This window comes from Pseudomyrmex gracilis, unplaced genomic scaffold, assembly GCF_002006095.1.
Source record: "Pseudomyrmex gracilis isolate BER0280 unplaced genomic scaffold, ASM200609v1 scaffold_2, whole genome shotgun sequence".
Lineage (NCBI taxonomy): Eukaryota > Metazoa > Arthropoda > Insecta > Hymenoptera > Formicidae > Pseudomyrmex > Pseudomyrmex gracilis.
The window spans coordinates 1,915,953-1,933,205 of NW_018020586.1; the positions used below are offsets into that span (position 1 = coordinate 1,915,953).

Sequence of the window (17,253 nt, forward strand, 5' to 3'; positions counted from 1 at the left end):
TAAATTAATTTCCTCGAAGTAACACAACTTGAAACTTGCGAACGTTTCGATTTGTGAGATCTACTTTCTATTTGATGCAATTTCTATTCAGTTTCTCATAATTGAACACATTGAAGCAAGCCTGAAGAAATAAATATAGAAAATTTTTTATTGAAGTTACAATCTAAAAACCGACTTGTCAGAGATGAAACTTCGAGAGGATATTTACTTTTATAAAAAACCTGTACGCGTTGATATCAACGGAACATGTCGTTGAATTTAAAATTGAATTCTAATCAACCACAAGAAAAAAGTGTGTGTGTGTGTGTGTGTGTATAATACATTAACTACGTTCCCAGGCGTGGGAAAGACGTAAGCTTATTGCGAGACGCAAACCAGTACTGTCGCTGACACGTGTAAAGCGGAGAATTTATCGCGCGCGCGTCATCCAACATCAAAAAGAACAATTTAATTTGTAAACAAATAACGACTAGTTTGCGTTTTTTTTTTTAATTTTTCCATTGAACGTTTGTATACGCACATTTGAATTTATAGTCAAGTTTTTTTCGTTCTTTGTCATTATCTAATCGATTAATTAGTAAACAAAAGATTAAAAGCAACATTTGTATTATCAGGTTTGACATAACCCGGTAAATCTTTCTTTCGCAATGGCTTCGACGAGCCGCAGGAGTAGTGAAATCGGTTTTCCTACATCCGCGCGCTCTCGACACTCGAGGTGCATATTGATCCTTGCTCTATCTTTCTCCTATCGCAAACGTCTCTTTTCCCACCTTCCCTTCGCTTCATCCTGATTCCACCCTTCGCAGGCGGCCTGTCTCTTGTACCGCACGAGCGACGACAAAAACTCCTAATTGTACAAAGAAGGGCTGAATATCTCGCCGGCGAGCTCCAGAGAGGGAGGATCGGGAATAAGCGTGATCCGGTGTGAGACGCGCGAGAAATTTCGTTTGCCCCGTGCTCCAAAGGGATGCCGGAAAGGGAGATTTCAACTCGCAATTGAAATTAATCGCCGTGCGCGCGATGATTAAACACTGTAATGCCGGCAATGCGGCGTTGCAAAATGCGATGTAAAATTCCGCGAAAATTGCTTTACGTATCACGATAACGGATTTTGTTTAAATAATTTTGCGCAAAACTGCTTTCCGTGTTTGCATAAAAAACTCACGTGTCGGCACGTTATTGCAATACGTTAGGGTATACGACATTTATATCAAACGCGAAGATAGATTGCGCGCACGACACCTTTTCGCGTCATAGACAGGCGTTCGTCATGTTTGAAGTTTGAATACAATATTGAATAAGGGATGGAGCGACTGCATTTGTACGCGGTTGAAATTAAATCTCTTTGCGAGAAAAAAAAACCGCATAGCACATACGCATCAATTTCCCGGTCGCGTACGTTGGTCGCGCTTGATCCAAAAATACAACACAAAAGTCTGCGCCATTGAATGCGACGCAGCGTGCATTTCATCGCGGAATATCGAAGTGCATAGAAATTTTCTCTGTTAGCACGCACACAGGAAACAAATATTCCGTATGTTTTAATTCAACGCGAATTTCTGTGAAATTTTCTTCGCGCTCTCTTTTTAAACGTAATTGCATCGTATTTTCTTGTAATTTCTCATCTTTTATTTGTCAGGTTTTCACCGGATTGCTTCGCAACCATCAGATTGTTGATTCCGCGTTCGAGATCTCGAAAGTAGAAAGTAGCATCTTTCATGACTGTGAAGTACATCTCGATCGGGTCGATTTCGACGATTAGTGTCACTTCCGCTTAACCGTTGTCATGCGCCTAGCGTAGTTCCGAGTTCCGGTCTCTCGGTTTTTGTTTGCGTTCGAAGTGTGCGTGGAAGTAAGAGCAGAGGTGGAAGTGACGTGTCCGTGACACTCCATCGGTACACAACGCGTCCGTGACACTTTGTAGTTCATATGCACCGTTTCCCTTCTTATTCGCATTAGCGCATCCTGTTGTTAAAGAGGGGGGAGGGTCCGCGTCAAGCGGATCTCGCTTCTATTTTCAGCGCACTTTTTTTCTAGGTCACGTAAACGCCCTCTCTTCATACGGATGTCATTTTTGCGACGAAGTATCGTTGGTTTTTTTAGATTTGCAAATACATGTGTTTTTGTAAATTGACAAAAAATGTAAGTTTCTAAGAACAAATGTCTACTGATATGTATTGTTTCTTGAAAATTAAAAGTATTTCGTTGGGTTACGGCAATAATATCACCAGAGATTTCTCACAAAAGTGAGATAAACATCAATCCAAACAAAACAGCAAGTACAGCAAGTCTGATGAATCATGATTATTCTTCATCCGGTACATTACGTCGACATCGGAATTGACGAAACGCGTCTCGTATCATGCGTTCGTATATCTTAAATATTATCATGCAGCATTATCTCTTTGTCAGTTCTATCATTATTTGTTTTCTCAGAAAAGTCTTTGTTAAAAAAAGACAGTTTGGAATAATTTACAAGTAAATTTGTTTGTTTACGTCAAAGTGAAAAAAATATTCTGAAAAATAGAGAAGAACAAAATTTGTGTTTCGGGTCTCTTGTGACTTATCTCAAAATACATTCTTGTCGTTTTACGTTTTATCGACAACAAACTGGTTGGTAACGCGGCAGGAATTCATTCCCTTTGTCTCGGCGAACCCTGGAGACCAGGACCAAAGGTACGAATGGATGCGGAACGCATTCTGGTTCACGAACGAGTTCCGAATCTCTAAAGAAGCGGAGAAACGTGATCGTGCATAGTATATCAGAAAAACGAGCGGACGAGTCTTGAAAATCATTTCAGAAAACTCACGCCTGACCAAACAACACACACTGAACAACACAATAAACGCGACCCAACGCGCTCGTCCTTACAGCGAGTTAAAAACGAGGCCGTCGTATATATAACATTGCGAAAGTAACGGCGCAACAATGTGGCAAATATATGTACTTCGAAACTGCGCATCCGTTAATTAACTTTGCGATTTATTGCTCGGTAAACAAGATAAAATACAAACACAAGGTCACAATCAAAAGATGCATCTTGTAACGCATCCAGACAAAATTCATTGTGTGTGATCTCTTTATTCGTACACATAAAGCAAACGCGAAGAAAGCCACTTATAGTTTTGAATGTGCACTCGAAAGATTCTAAGTAGCTCGCATGCTTCACAATTTTTACCCCCTTGTAAAACCTGTTGCGTGACCTTGTTCGATTCGGGCACGAAGGTCTCCTCTTCTTTCTTTCTTTTTGGTTGTTGCCGAACATTCCCATGTTGTTTACAAATGTTGTCTAAAAAACACATCTGTCGTCTGATTCGTCGTGTCATGTGCTACGAATATTTATGCAACGTGTATTATTTGGAATAAAAAAAGGATCAGAGTCAATACACGCAATAATTACTTTGCAATCATCAACAAAACTGATTAATTAAGCCGGAGTCTTTTTTAATTTTCCAGCGACATAATTAGGTATCAGAGGCGAGATCTCGGCACAGTAATAACGAAATGCACGTTGGTTTCAGATAATCGCCACACTGACGTCACGCACGTTTCGCGTGACAAACGCTCCGCGCCCTTATCGACCATTATTCGCTTGAATTATGCACTCATAACTAACACGCGTATGAGGGGTTTGAACAGCAGACTTGAATTAATTCACAAGAGTTAGAATTGTAATTATCTAATCATGTTATTAAACTGTTTAAAAAGTTCGAAAAGTTCGAGCATGTAAAAAATATAACTTTTCCTCTCGCATTGATCTTATAAATACGTCGCCTCGTCTGCTGTTACTAGTCTAATCGAATTTTGCCGATTGGCGTTTTTTTCCGCATGCGTTGCTGATGTTTCAATGTGCTCGTTCGGCCGGCAAACTCACGGATACAAATCGTACACGCCTACCTTTGATCGGGTTACAAATCGACCCACTTACCATATCCTCTCTTGCCGGTGTTTCTTGCCGACCGACACGCAAGCGTCAGATGTACATACATTTACAACCGGACGTTGAATTAAAGCTTCGATTCCGGCGCTGTTTCTCTCTCGATCGATTATATAACTTTTACAGCGTGTAAAATCGTCACGTGACCACTCTGTCACGATATCCGGCGTCATTAGCGAAGCGTAACGTTTGGGATTCGCAAATAAGCGAGCAAAGAAAAAAAAAGATACGATATCGACAATGACCGTAGTGCAATTATTGCGTAATTGGAAACGATACGTCATCGCGGCGGTTTTCATCGATTTGAAATATAACTTGAATAGAGCAGTTAAATAAAAATCTCACTTCTGTCGCAACGTTAAAATCTCTCTCGTTTGTCAGTCATTATATTTCCACACATGAACAAAAACAGTAAATCAACAAGCTTCTGACATCTGTGGAAATAACATTTTATATTTTCTATGCATTCATTAGTTGTAATTGCTGTACATGTTTTTATTATTACTCGAAATAGAGAGGTATGCGATTGTATGAAAACGCGATAAATATTCTTTAATGACACTAGCGCTCAAAACGATATCTTGAATAACGATAACGTTGCCAGGTCAGTTATTGCTCAATAAAATATTCCCAGCATTTCTTTTTTTTTGTGCATAATATAATTAAAAATATTTTTTCCAAAACACAGCCCTCATCACAATGAAATATGCGTAGAAGAACACAAGAACAAAATAATACTTTTCGATGAATATGTCACGTACACGCTAAACAGAAGACATGTTTCACAATATTATGTTTTACAATTTTTTTCTCAAAGAAACGATAAACGCGCCGTGACATATCGAGCATAACATAACGCCTTGTTAATTGCTTGAACGATCGCTTCGACATTTTTTTTTTTTTTTTGTACGAACGAGAAACCAGTTGTAAAACCATTCCATAATGTGCGTTAAAGAAAAAAAATAAAAAGTGTCCATTGCCGGTCTGCGGGCTTGGCCGTGTTTTTATTGACAACTGCTGCGCGTCAACATGTGAATTATGTTTGTTTTTTTTATGCTTAATAAAATATAATTACCAGTGCGTCATTTCAGTTAAAAATTTGCTTCTTGAAGCTCATGCATAAATATTAAAAATTAAGACTTTTTAAGAAAAACGTGGTCACGTGACGTTAGTTTTAATATACACACACACGCACACTCTCTCTCTCTCCTTTAACAAAAAAACTAATTCAAGTATTTGCACATAATATGAGTCACACATGTCAAAAATTCCTTTACTCCTTTCTGTATTATTCTTACATAACAAAGAAAATCATATTTATTTATAAGTTACCTTTTGGCAAAACTTAACGTATTTAATGAAGCTGCTCAGGTATTTGTAGTTACGTATCCTTTTATTTTTAGCAAAAACGATAACGTCTGGCAATAAAATACTGTTTGCATAAATTCCATCCATGTGTAATATAATATTTTTTTTAACATAACATAACTTTTTTGCGTACACTTAATGATGCATTCAATTATATTATGCCGAGATAAAATCCGCATACAACTTAACAATCCTGCTTCCTGTTTACCGATTACTCGCTGCATTCTCGACAATAATTCGACTCTGTGCAGCGAATCATCGTGAAAAAGTGCTACCTGCGCGCGAGTTGATTAATGATTGCATAAGACATAGCAGATAATCGCTAAACTTCTCGCTAGACTCGAATGTTTCTACATTTGCACTAAAAATTTTAGTGAAAAAATATTTATAAAACTATGTAAAGCCAATATTTAACATTTCAATCTTTATAATTGTGTTAAAATTAAAGTAATAGATATTGTATTATAGATGTGTGATACGGCAACTGAATGGACTAAAACTTTCACGTCGCGTTGAAAAAAATTACAATTTGTTCTAATGTTCGTCGCAAATTCGTTTGAACATAAAATGACGCGAATTCTCTTCGGCTGTCTGTAACACATTTATCTCTCGCGCAACTTTTGACTTTGCGCAATTGAGGCTTGCGTCATTGTTCGCGTAATTATGCGATTCGCGAGACTAGTATAAACAGAGAGGGAAAGAAAAGAGAGAGAACTCGAGAGTTCGACGTTTATCATTTTAATGGAAAATGGTACAAGTCGTTATGAGACTTCGCAATTTTACACACGTGAGATGAGTCACAATTAATTCATTTAATTAGTTCATTTACTATATATTCTAAGAATAATAATTATCAGTAGTTATTATTACCTGAGCACTCGCAACGTATATCTACGTGCAGCATAACGGAATTCTGTGAAACCGGCTTTGGACGGCAGAGCGCGGGAACCTAGCAATGATTTTGTGCGAGCCGACATGAAACTATTTTAATTCGCTCTAACCAACATCGCAATTGTGACGATTGCGTGAACTTCTGCGAATAAATTTCTGTTATAAATTTTAGTTTCGAGTTTTCGCATCGTCTGGATATTTCAAATCAGTTTTTGATACCAAACGGCTTATGTTATTATAAACATTTATTTATAGAAAAATAAATTTTTTCTAGTGTAACAAAATCGCGTTACTGTTCCTCACATAAAAATGATCACATTCGTTATAATTATCCTTTATCTCAAACATGTTTTTAAACAATAAAATTTAAGGACTAATAAAATTTGCAAAGTGGAAAAGTCTTTTATCGTTTATATATCAATGCTTTTTTCTGACAAATAATAATAAAGATACTTAATGATGTTTTGCAAAGTGTTTGTTAATGCAGTTGTTACTATTTTCGTCGTTATAAAGTTGTTACTTTTTCCGTGTAAACTTGTTGTAAAAAAAACTTCCACTCAAACAGAACCAATGAGAAGTCAGCGAATTATCTGCATATCGCGTAAGCGGCACTTCATTTATCTTCGCGACGAGGTAAATGATTCGCGGATTTCTCGTATAAATCGTACGTTATTAGACACATCGGCATGTAAAGAATTAATCGACGTGTAGGATGAAGCAGGACGCGAGATGCGTAATTTGCTTTAATTAAGACGCGATCTTGAGAAAAACACGGCGGCGCAAAGATTCCACTGCGCGCTTCTTCATGAGCGCGCGAACAACAGAAGAAGACGTTGCGCAGATATCGCGAGATGACGTCAAGCATTCGGTCTTTTAAAAAGCGCGCAATGTGCAATTTATCCAAATGTGCTTGGATGGATGCATGTGATGAAGAGAAAAAGCAAAAGAGAAAGTGAAAGCGAAACGGCGAGTAATGTATATGCACGCGGATGCGCCTAGAAGAGTATATTTATATATTGGAGGAAGTTCCAAAAAAACCGTCAAGCTGTTTCTTTTTTTTCTTTTTTTTTTTTACACCCAACAGCGTCAGAGAATCGCGCACACATGGTGCATTATCTTTTACAATTTTAGTTTTTATTTTGAGCATTTTTTATTACTTTGTGCGCGAAAGAAAACTGAAGCGAACGGGAGGTAAGCGTGTGAATAAAATCGCGAGTGTGTTTATTCCCGTGAGGCTATTTTCCGTGAGGCCAGAAAAGTTTAGACTTTTCACACAACTGTATAAATCGACATGGCGATAAAGGTGACATTTAGTAGAGATTGTAGTACAATACAATACGTCAAGACTAAACGTTAACGTTTCGGATTTCCCGAGATTTTTCTCTTAGAAATTTATACGAGGAATTTACGTCCATAAATTTCTTTTACAAGCTTTCGCGTGGTTTACGATAATAGCACAATCTGTTCGATCCTGCATCTTGTTCCGAACAGGGAAAACTAATGTAATCGATGGTCTGATAACGATTATATATAGCAGATTATGTCTATAGAGCGTCAAAGAGAGAGAAAGAGAGAGAAGAGAGAGATCTCGCGTGCAATATTGACTCTAATTTCCGAAGAAATATGAAATATCCTGTTACGTGATTACTGAGAAAACAAAAATTAGAAAAAAAACAATTTACCACGTCAACAAAAAAAAACAAACAAATAGTTTATGTCAAAGAAAATGTAATTAAAAAAAAATTAAAATAGTATTTTTTATTACATTCTCTTTCTTAAACAAACTAAATTATAAACCTTGACTTAATAGTGAAAAAAATCAGAAATCAGAGTAGAAATTATATCAGTTTTGTTATCGTGTCTCTATACATATAATGCAATATAATTTCTCTGATCTATTTTTTAACACACTTTGTATTATCTACAAAATCTTTACGCCGTTACTATGTGCGTTAATATGTTACTGGTATTATATCGATTATTATGATTCATTTTGAGTACAAGTTTTGATTAATTCGCTTCGAGATATCCTTCAAGACAGACGATCAAAGCCGACACGAGATCTCAGACGCGAATGAATGGTGATTTATTTCTCCCGTCTGCTCTATTTTTGTCACGCGCGTGCAGTCGTATCTTTTCCCAGGCTAGGTCCAGGATATACTCATGTATCCGGATGAACGACTCACCAAAGTCGTCTGACACTCAGCAGAAACACCACGTGCGGCTTATTCTTGTCTTTGCGAGACGCCGTTTCCGGTAGATCACACATCCGTGACAGAATAGAGTCAATATTAAGTTTACTATATTTGGCTTAATTCGAAAAAGATAAGATAAGATAAGATAAGAAGGCCTGTGTACCAATAATAATTTTCAATAAAGTACCTTTATTAGGTTATTTTCAATTAGGTCAGAAACTCGAAATTAAGAAACAAAATTATTCCAAAATTTTGTTATATTGTCTTGTTTTTAAACTAGTGATTGTACGCAATCTCTCATTCAAATCTTAACTTGTCTGATTTTATCTGCGATAATTCTTGACTCCAGAAAAGAAAATGATACGAGTCTTGTTTCGAGTAGTCTAACTAATGAAATGCTCGCGTGTCAACGTAACTTAACGCATGTGTAGCGTAACGCTCAACTTAAAAGTGACGACGCCGGCTATTTGCAAGGCATTCGGCGAATAGGGTCTCTGTAGTAAGAGCTTAATATAGCGCGGTCATAAGCCTCGAATTCTGGGCCAATAATGTCATGGTTCTTTTCGCAAAACTATGAGAAAGAGAGAAAAGTAATAATTAAAATTGTTATATGCAAACCAAAATCGTTACTCTTTTTTATATTTGTTTAATTTTAATAAAACTTTTTGAAGAAATGCAATTATCTCTGAGTATAAACGTGATTCACTCAATGTAGTTCTTATTTTAACTTCTATTCAACACCGACGAATGCAAATTTGCAAATGATACGTGATGTAAAACAAACGAGCATCCGGCGTGTGTACTTGGCCGTGTTGCAAAAATATGTGCGAGGAGCATCTCGCACAAAGTAAACGGATTTACAAACAGAAAGCCGAACACGTGCGGAACCGGAAGTAACACATTGCGAGAGTCAAATAAAATTTAAATCAAATCACTTTCGCAACTTTCTTCTACGTACTTCAGATTTGTGCGTTGTAAAATATTATTTTAACATAAATAATTAATTAAAAACTTTCAATTAATGAAACTTTTAATATTCAATTTTATAAGAAAATCACATCAGTTTAATAAATTACGATTGTCGAATTTTAAACATACGCACACACGCACAAATTGTAACACGAGTTTTATGTATATATTTTTCTTAAAAATAAAATATTGCAAAGCAAATAATTTTCATACTAAAAATTCAAAAACAAAAATACTTAAAATAGCACTTCCGGTATTTTGATTTTCTTCTTCGTAAAATGCACATTTGCGATAAGAATATCAGTTATACGCGTATTGTCACAGCGCTTATATACTGTATATCTCTTATTACATCATATTATTTTTTTATACGTGTTACTTCGCATGAGTCACACATTCTCTGGTGATAAAACAAAATAATAACCACTGATTTAATATTTACATCAATAAAAATTGAATTAATATAACAATCGCACATTTTACAATGTACCTGTACTTAAGGATTTATAAATCTTACATATTTAAAAAAGTTTGGTGTATTTTTATATAATATCTTTAAAATAAAATCAAAGAATCTGCATTCCGTGACAAAATATTATTGGCATAAAATCGACTTCATGTGTAGAATAGTATACACGTATAATGATTGTTATTTTCGAGACGCGTATATGGGCGTTGGTCTTTCTTCGAACATAAAACGTTCGAACAGTCCATTTCGTCCATTACAAGCTTCGTTGAGTACGCCACTTTCGCCAATCAAACTTTCCTTCGGTCGATAAACCGTAATCCAACTAGTTCCCCCCTTCTTTTATGTTTCTGGTCAAATATTCTCATCATTAGTGAGTGCTAGTGCTCGTTTATTATCAAAGGTTTCGATCTAAAACCGTTTTTTTTTTTTTTTTTAATATGTATATGTTTAGCCAAAAGTGAAAATATGTAATCTTGTTATTTTTATATTAATTAAAACAAAAATATTCAATCAGTCAATATGCTTTTAAAATTTGTTACTGTATTTCCTCTATCGTTCTGCAAAACGACGACTCTCTTACTGCATGTCATCCCAAGTAGAAGTGAAACAAAATCACTACCTCCGAGAGAAGATAATAAAAAACTCCCGTTTACGTAATCACATGCATGTAGGTAATCCTCGCACTCCGTGATGCGTTAAATATTTAAATTACCCGGAAAGGCAAATCTCCTCTTCTAGAGAGGAAGGAAAATCTCGCAATTCGCGGTCTGCTCATCAGCATAGGATCTCGACGGCTAATCTCTTCGATTATCTGCGGCAGATGCAATTATAACTAAGCCTTAATTTACCAGTTTCTGATTGAATCTGTCGTGCTTAAGTAAAAAACAAATAAGTATTGTAAAATTTGTTAATTTGTTTTTAATTATTTAATTAATTATTTGCTTGCTTCTTATATGATATATATATCTTTTATAGCGATCTCTCTCTTACGATTAAAGCTTGAAATAAGAGAAATATTGAAATGCTATTAATAATATAATTACTTAATTAACTGATTTAAAATGATAAATAACCAATAAAATTAATATAAGAAGTATATTAATTTATCTTAGTAATAAATTTTAAAGAATAAATATTAATTTCTTTTCTCAATAATAATAATTATTTTTACAAACCAGCAAATTATGTAAAGTGTTGAATATTCGCGATGTCAAGACTTTGTTTTAATGACCAATGGCGATTAAATATTCTTCGTCTCAAATAGATGCAAGAGTCAACAGATATCGGCATACAAAGCAACATATTTGCAAGTGAGAAAGTCAGGCGAGTTTCGCAATGTCCAGACGCGATTCGATCGAGCAAAGAAGACTGGATGTCGGTCGCGTTCCCCTTCACCAGAGTTGAGTTGACCACAACTCAAACTCTGACTTCAATCAGTCACAGGAGCACATATAATTTCCTGTGATATTGAAACACTCTACAATATTCACCCTAAATTTCCTTTTAACACCCTCAATATCCTTTTCTTCTGACAGAATTTTTGTTTTTTTTTAATTGAAATAAGTAAATATGACGATTTGATATATTTTAAGTCCTGATGTTTTTACGCTATCTTATAATTATATTTGTACAGTTGATAGAAAAAGATACACATAGACAATTGCATTGTGCAAAATTTTATTTCGAAATATTTATTCTCTCTCACTCGCTAAATTTAATTGGATTTTTGCGTCAAGAAAAATTTGTAAATTTATGCTTCTGTACGCCATTGCCTCAAAAGCATGTGCATTTCAATGTAAAAAGACACCTAGTGAGAGGAATATAAGATAATTATATTTATGCCTCTATGTCTGTTGAAGGTAGTGAGAACAGAAGTTGTTTTGTCACAACAACGTATAAGAACGTACACAGACAAATAATCTATACGTGCGCATATAGACAAATAGCAAAATATCTAAACAACATCGTTATTTTAAACACTGGCTCAAGAGTTAAAATATTAAAAATTGGAGTACTGATAAATATGATTGTGTAAAATGAGATTTGATCTAAGAATAAGAATAATACAGTATCTTTGTCTCTAGAAACAAGTAACTGTTGATTTTTTAAAAATGTTATTGTCGTAACTTTACGACTTGTATGCGTGTGTACGCGCATATTACCAACGCGTGTCCTTCGCGCCGATACCCACATCTCTCGCATAAAACGACAGTCTATCGACCCAGATCCATGTGATTATCAGTAGTTGCACTTACCTTAGCTGAAAGAATTAGCAACAGCAGAAAGACGCCGTTGAATTGGGTTACCGGTTGCGAACTGAAGACTTTACGGTTCGTCATCCTCGTTAAATGTAATTTTTTTTTTGTTCCGTTTTTTATTTTACCAACTTCGAAATCTCCGCTCTTCCCCGACAGCAATTGCTCTCGTTCACTTCACCGAGAGACATTCACTACCACCTTACCACGGGAAATGACACCCACGAGAAAGGTACCTTCGGCGTCCACTTAAGTATTGAGGAATGCGCGAGGAATGTGCGTGTCACATCAATCGATCGACGACACTGGAACTTACTTCTTCGAGCCGCGATGCGCGCGTACAGTATCACAAGAAATCACGTATCCCACTCCAGGCACCTCGTGCTAACATCTGTTCGGTAGTTTGACAGTTACGCCGGTGTCGGAGGTAGTGACGGCGACAATGACAGAGGAGCCGAGGGATTGCGATAGCAGAAACGACGGCTGCCATATCAGCCGGCGAGAACCGCGTGTCGCCAAGCCTTCTGGCAGACTGAACCTAGGCTACGATATCGCAAATGCAAAACATCAGGAAACAATGACTAAGTTGTGTCGCGCGAGTCTCGTTCTCGTCGCTGCTTTTAGTTCTCGGATTCTCCCACTCCGATTCGGCGCATCTCTTCCGTGATGGATGCCTCGGAAAATTACGTAAATATTCCCGGGGTTTAATGAGAGTCCAAGTGAGATTGAGAGAGAGAGAAAGATTCTCACCTGAACTTCTTTTTTCAACACACTTCTTACGCGGACCGCATCATCATCTTCAGACGTCGTGCCGGATGAAAAACGATTTGATTCCGCGTGTTACACGTACATTCACGTCGAAAGTGTGAATCCCCCGCCATGGAATGTTTCTATATAGTGTCAATTTTGAAAATATATCTCAATATGTATTTCTTCCGTGTTGTTTCGCGTTTATTTTATTACTTCAGAGAAAGCGAGATACAAACATCTAATATATTTTTCATTTATTTATTATTACGTCCTACATCGTTGCATCTAATGCTGAAAATGTGTTTGTCAGCGATATATGTACATACATCGATATTTATATTAGCAAAGAGTAATGGGTCTTTACCTCTCGCACTTGTCGTGTTTTTTCGTTTTGACATTCTTCATAATTTTCAGCAGAACACCAGGCGTTTCGTTCACTAAACACAAGACAGTTTTGTTTGTTTCACAATACACGTAATCATCATATAACATATTACCCCGTAACTATCCGAAGACAATTACAAAATCGCTTTATTTTTACGCATAAAATTCTCTTATTGCGGTAGCTTCACTTTTATTTCGCATATGTTCTCTTCTTTTTTTTGTTTGTTTTTTTTTTTTTTTTTTTAATTTATCTATCTGTTCGCTATAAAGTGTGATCAACCGCTCTCTTGCGTCAGATTCCTCCCTTCGTTACTTTGCGATTTGAGCACTCCAGTGCGCGGAGCGAAATAACGAACTATAAGGGTGGCACCCTTCGGCGCGGTCAACGTGACAACAATGAGGTAACGAAGCAAGCTTCACAAAACACGGGAAAAAGCCAGGAGATTGTTCGGAAGCGCGTGATTTTGTCTGAAAACGGCCAGTTTAATTACTTTTCCTTTATTGTTGTTGTTACAACGTACCTCATTTTTCAATCGTATTGCGATAATATTTCTTATTTAATCAGACGTTGTGTCACGAAAGTATAGCTTTGATAGCTTCAGTTCTTTGTATACCGCGCAATTTCTTCTCTCGTTCAGACTTCTTCTAACTTGCCATCGCTTCGTTCGATAAAGCAAAAATCGCGAGCTCAAATGTGCGATAAAATATGACACAAAAACTGATATGTAATACAAGTTAATAATCGGATGTTTTAACGTGTTTCGTCGTTATCTCTTCCGCGGTTTCACAATCGTCCACTTACAGACGTAACTTCCTTCTGTTGTTTTATCATTATTACTATTATACGAAATAATATCACGCGTGTGAGAGAAAATTTGCCGCACGTAACACAGTTAATGACACAAAGTTACTCCGAACTAACTATCGCGTAGCAAAAATCTACGAGAAAAACAAAAGAGTATCGACTTTAAAGATACAAATGCTCCGTCTCTCAGTTAACAAAGAGCTCACACACCTGAGTATTATTTCGATGCCATTGTCTTTGCCGCTCCCAATACCCTCGTTAAACTATCGGAGGAAGATCTACTCACGCGTCGTCATAAAAATCAGCAGTCAAGAAACCAGAATTTCAATCACCAACTTTCTAACTAAATAACACAAGACAAGTTCTTTCCTTTCAGTTTTCAGAGTCATCGAGAGACGTCGATCGAAAACCAGGACACTGACCGTAATATTCGTCACCACTCCAATCGCGATACCCTACCGAGACAGAGAACAGCCCTCAAATTCCCAATCTCATTCACTAGTTTGGAAAATCCGCTTTTGTTAACTCAGATCCGCTGTCTGCTCGCCGTCATCCCGGGGATATGGAAAACATCGGGAGAGGGGAGAAATCTTGAAGAAGATCAGTCGGTCGCCGAGTGTTGTGCTCCGAATTTGGACGAATTTGAATTTTGAAGGGTTGTTGAGACGGAGAGCGAACGAAGCGTTCAACGTGCTCTCGTACGGCCGTAAATGCTGTCGGTCGACTGGCGCGCTTTCATGACGCCTCACCCGGTGCGGGCGACCACCAGGGCCAACGGGACCTCGGTTGCTCTCTCAATACTCCACTCGTGCCTCCGACCGAGGCAGCGCCTGGCTAAGCCGCTCACCGCCTCGCCCCTCACTTCTGCCACCTCGTCGAGCAACCTGGCTGTCTTTTCATTCCGACTCTGCCTCTCGCTCTCTTCTTCTCTCCTCTGCCCGCTTTTTGTCTGCCTCCTTCGCTCCACCAACCTGGTCTGTCCCGGCTGGATATTCAACGCAGTCGCCATCACTACTGCATCCGTTGCCTCGACTCCCACCAACTGTTCACCTGTCTTTCTCTCTCTTTCTCTTTCTCTCCTACTTGCTCTTATCAAATATATTGTGAATGTGTACGTGTGTTTGAGATGTACGAACAAGTACGATTCGATTGTATACGAGCAAGTCCAGTAACGTAGCTAGAAGATGAAGAGAACGAGGTACACGAGTATTTAACAGATGGAATTCTGTTATTTATGAAAATATTTTTTCTTTTTGCAAGGAAAAATTTTCTAATACAAATAAAATGTGTGTTCGTTATATCTAGAGTTTCATGTTGTATAAGAAATATTTTCTTGAAAAGACATTTATCTCGGCTATTCAGTCTCTTCATTGTAATTACTAATTTAAAATACGCAGATAGAAATCAAAGTAAATCTACAAATAAATTTTTTTAAAAAGAAGAAGAGACACTTTTTTTCTTTTTACGTGAACAAAATCTCAAATATATAATTTGATATTCAAGCAATTTATGTAATAAAAACCATTGTCTTTAACTTATAAATTGTTAGTTTACTTATTCGTGCGCGTCTTCTTTATCTCATTTTCGCCATCTTGACTGTTCTTTATTATTTGCTGTCTTCTCTCTCATTGATTTCTTAAGTAACAAAACATCAATTAAACATATGGTATAAATAAAACATTAATTTTGTGTTAGATTATTTTTTTGTGAGGAATTACTAATGCAATTCGAATTTCTAACATGACAAATTCAACGCGGTTTTAATAAGAAATCGAAATGTTGGGCGAGACTTCGTTGTTCGACAATCGATATCTCTCATTTCTCAATTACGATACGTGCATTGCCCACGTGTCACGCGTTGAACGATGGATGAAAAGCTTCTCATACAACACACCATGTCAAATCCATTCGCGGCATTTAAATGAATGGCGCATTCGCGGGAACATTCCGAAACGTGGCACCTGTGTGTAATTTCACAACCATGTTGACATCGCGTCTGCTTTTACGTCTTCTTTTTCCCCGGGCAACATCGAGTTCCCTGCCCTTTCCTGGCACACTCCTGTGAAGTAAGGTAGTAAAGCTACCACAATCTCACTTATAACTCACATGAACGCATGCACGTAGCTATACGTGTGTAAACTACCGGCCACACATGCATCTGCCACCTCCTGCTTCTTCCTCTCCATCATCATCTCTCGCTACACACACCTTCTCTCAATCCTCACCGCGCCTCGCCGTTGTTCCCCCGGCCTTTGCCCTCCACTACGTTGTTCCTGAAGCGACAGTCGCCACCTGACACGCGCGCGTGCGCGCGCTAATACACACGCACAAATCTCACCGGTGTATCACCTTTATTCATAGAAGTCATTGCTCTCTCACACCTACGCAGGTGTCCCTGCGAGTCCCCCGAAGCCAGAGACGTGATTAGCGTAATTAGTGCCCTGCTGTAGTCTATGTTGGAATTGTAGCGACGCGTGTTAATTTCGCAGGCGATGCCTAACAGAAAATGTATTGTACATAGAAAAATCAATATCATGTCAGTGACACAAGTACTCAGGAAGCTTTCTTTTATTTTGACACTAAAACTTATAAAAATATGTATAAAAATTATAGATAAGAATTCATAAATATTTTCTATTTAAATATAAGGTTTTTTATTACTATTTATGGAAAAACCAATAGTATATTATTCTGCGCGAACAAACTACACGAGATAGCAGCTTGAAAGATATTCTAATATCAACTCACATCAAGCTGTCGCTCAATGATAGCATCAAAAATGCATATATTCTAGTTTGCGTCATCGGAGTCACGCTACTTTCACCATATGTATTACTGATGTTTCTTCTAGTATAAAAGTGATGAATGTGAATAAGAAATATGAAACAAGAAAATGCAAATATTTTGAATTATCATATCATAAAGCAGCTAATAATGTGTAAAAGTATATAGTCTATATTTTTATTGTGTGTAGAGTTTTACACAAACTAAAATTTTTTTAAACTCAAATCATTATAGTAACATCAACAACATCATTTTCTACTATAGCAATTGTTGGTCTCATTAAAAACACCAATCAAATAATATAATTTTATTTATTGCAAATATATTTTAAGCAGAAATTAAATATACAAAATTAAATATACGAAATTAAATATACAAAATTAATTATAATTAAATATATATAAAATGAATTATTAAAATATCGTGGTTTGTGTAATTATTTTTG

The 17,253-nt window shown here is 36.8% G+C and overlaps 1 protein-coding gene across 4 annotated transcripts in view; it reads right to left on the reverse strand.

Moving 5' to 3' along the window:
* Positions 1-15,196, reverse strand: part of LOC109854627 (tyrosine-protein phosphatase 10D) — a 29,528-nt gene extending 14,332 nt beyond the window's left edge. For 2 of the 4 annotated variants that reach the window (XM_020427925.1, XM_020427933.1), the window contains exon 1: positions 12,086-15,195. In XM_020427925.1, the coding sequence (XP_020283514.1) occupies positions 12,086-12,169 (84 nt within the window). In that variant the 5' untranslated portion in view covers positions 12,170-15,195. Of the gene's footprint in view, positions 1-12,085 lie in introns of all 4 variants that reach the window. The other 2 variants (XM_020427916.1, XM_020427941.1) reach the window with 2 other exon arrangements.
* Positions 15,197-17,253: the final 2,057 nt, after the last annotated feature.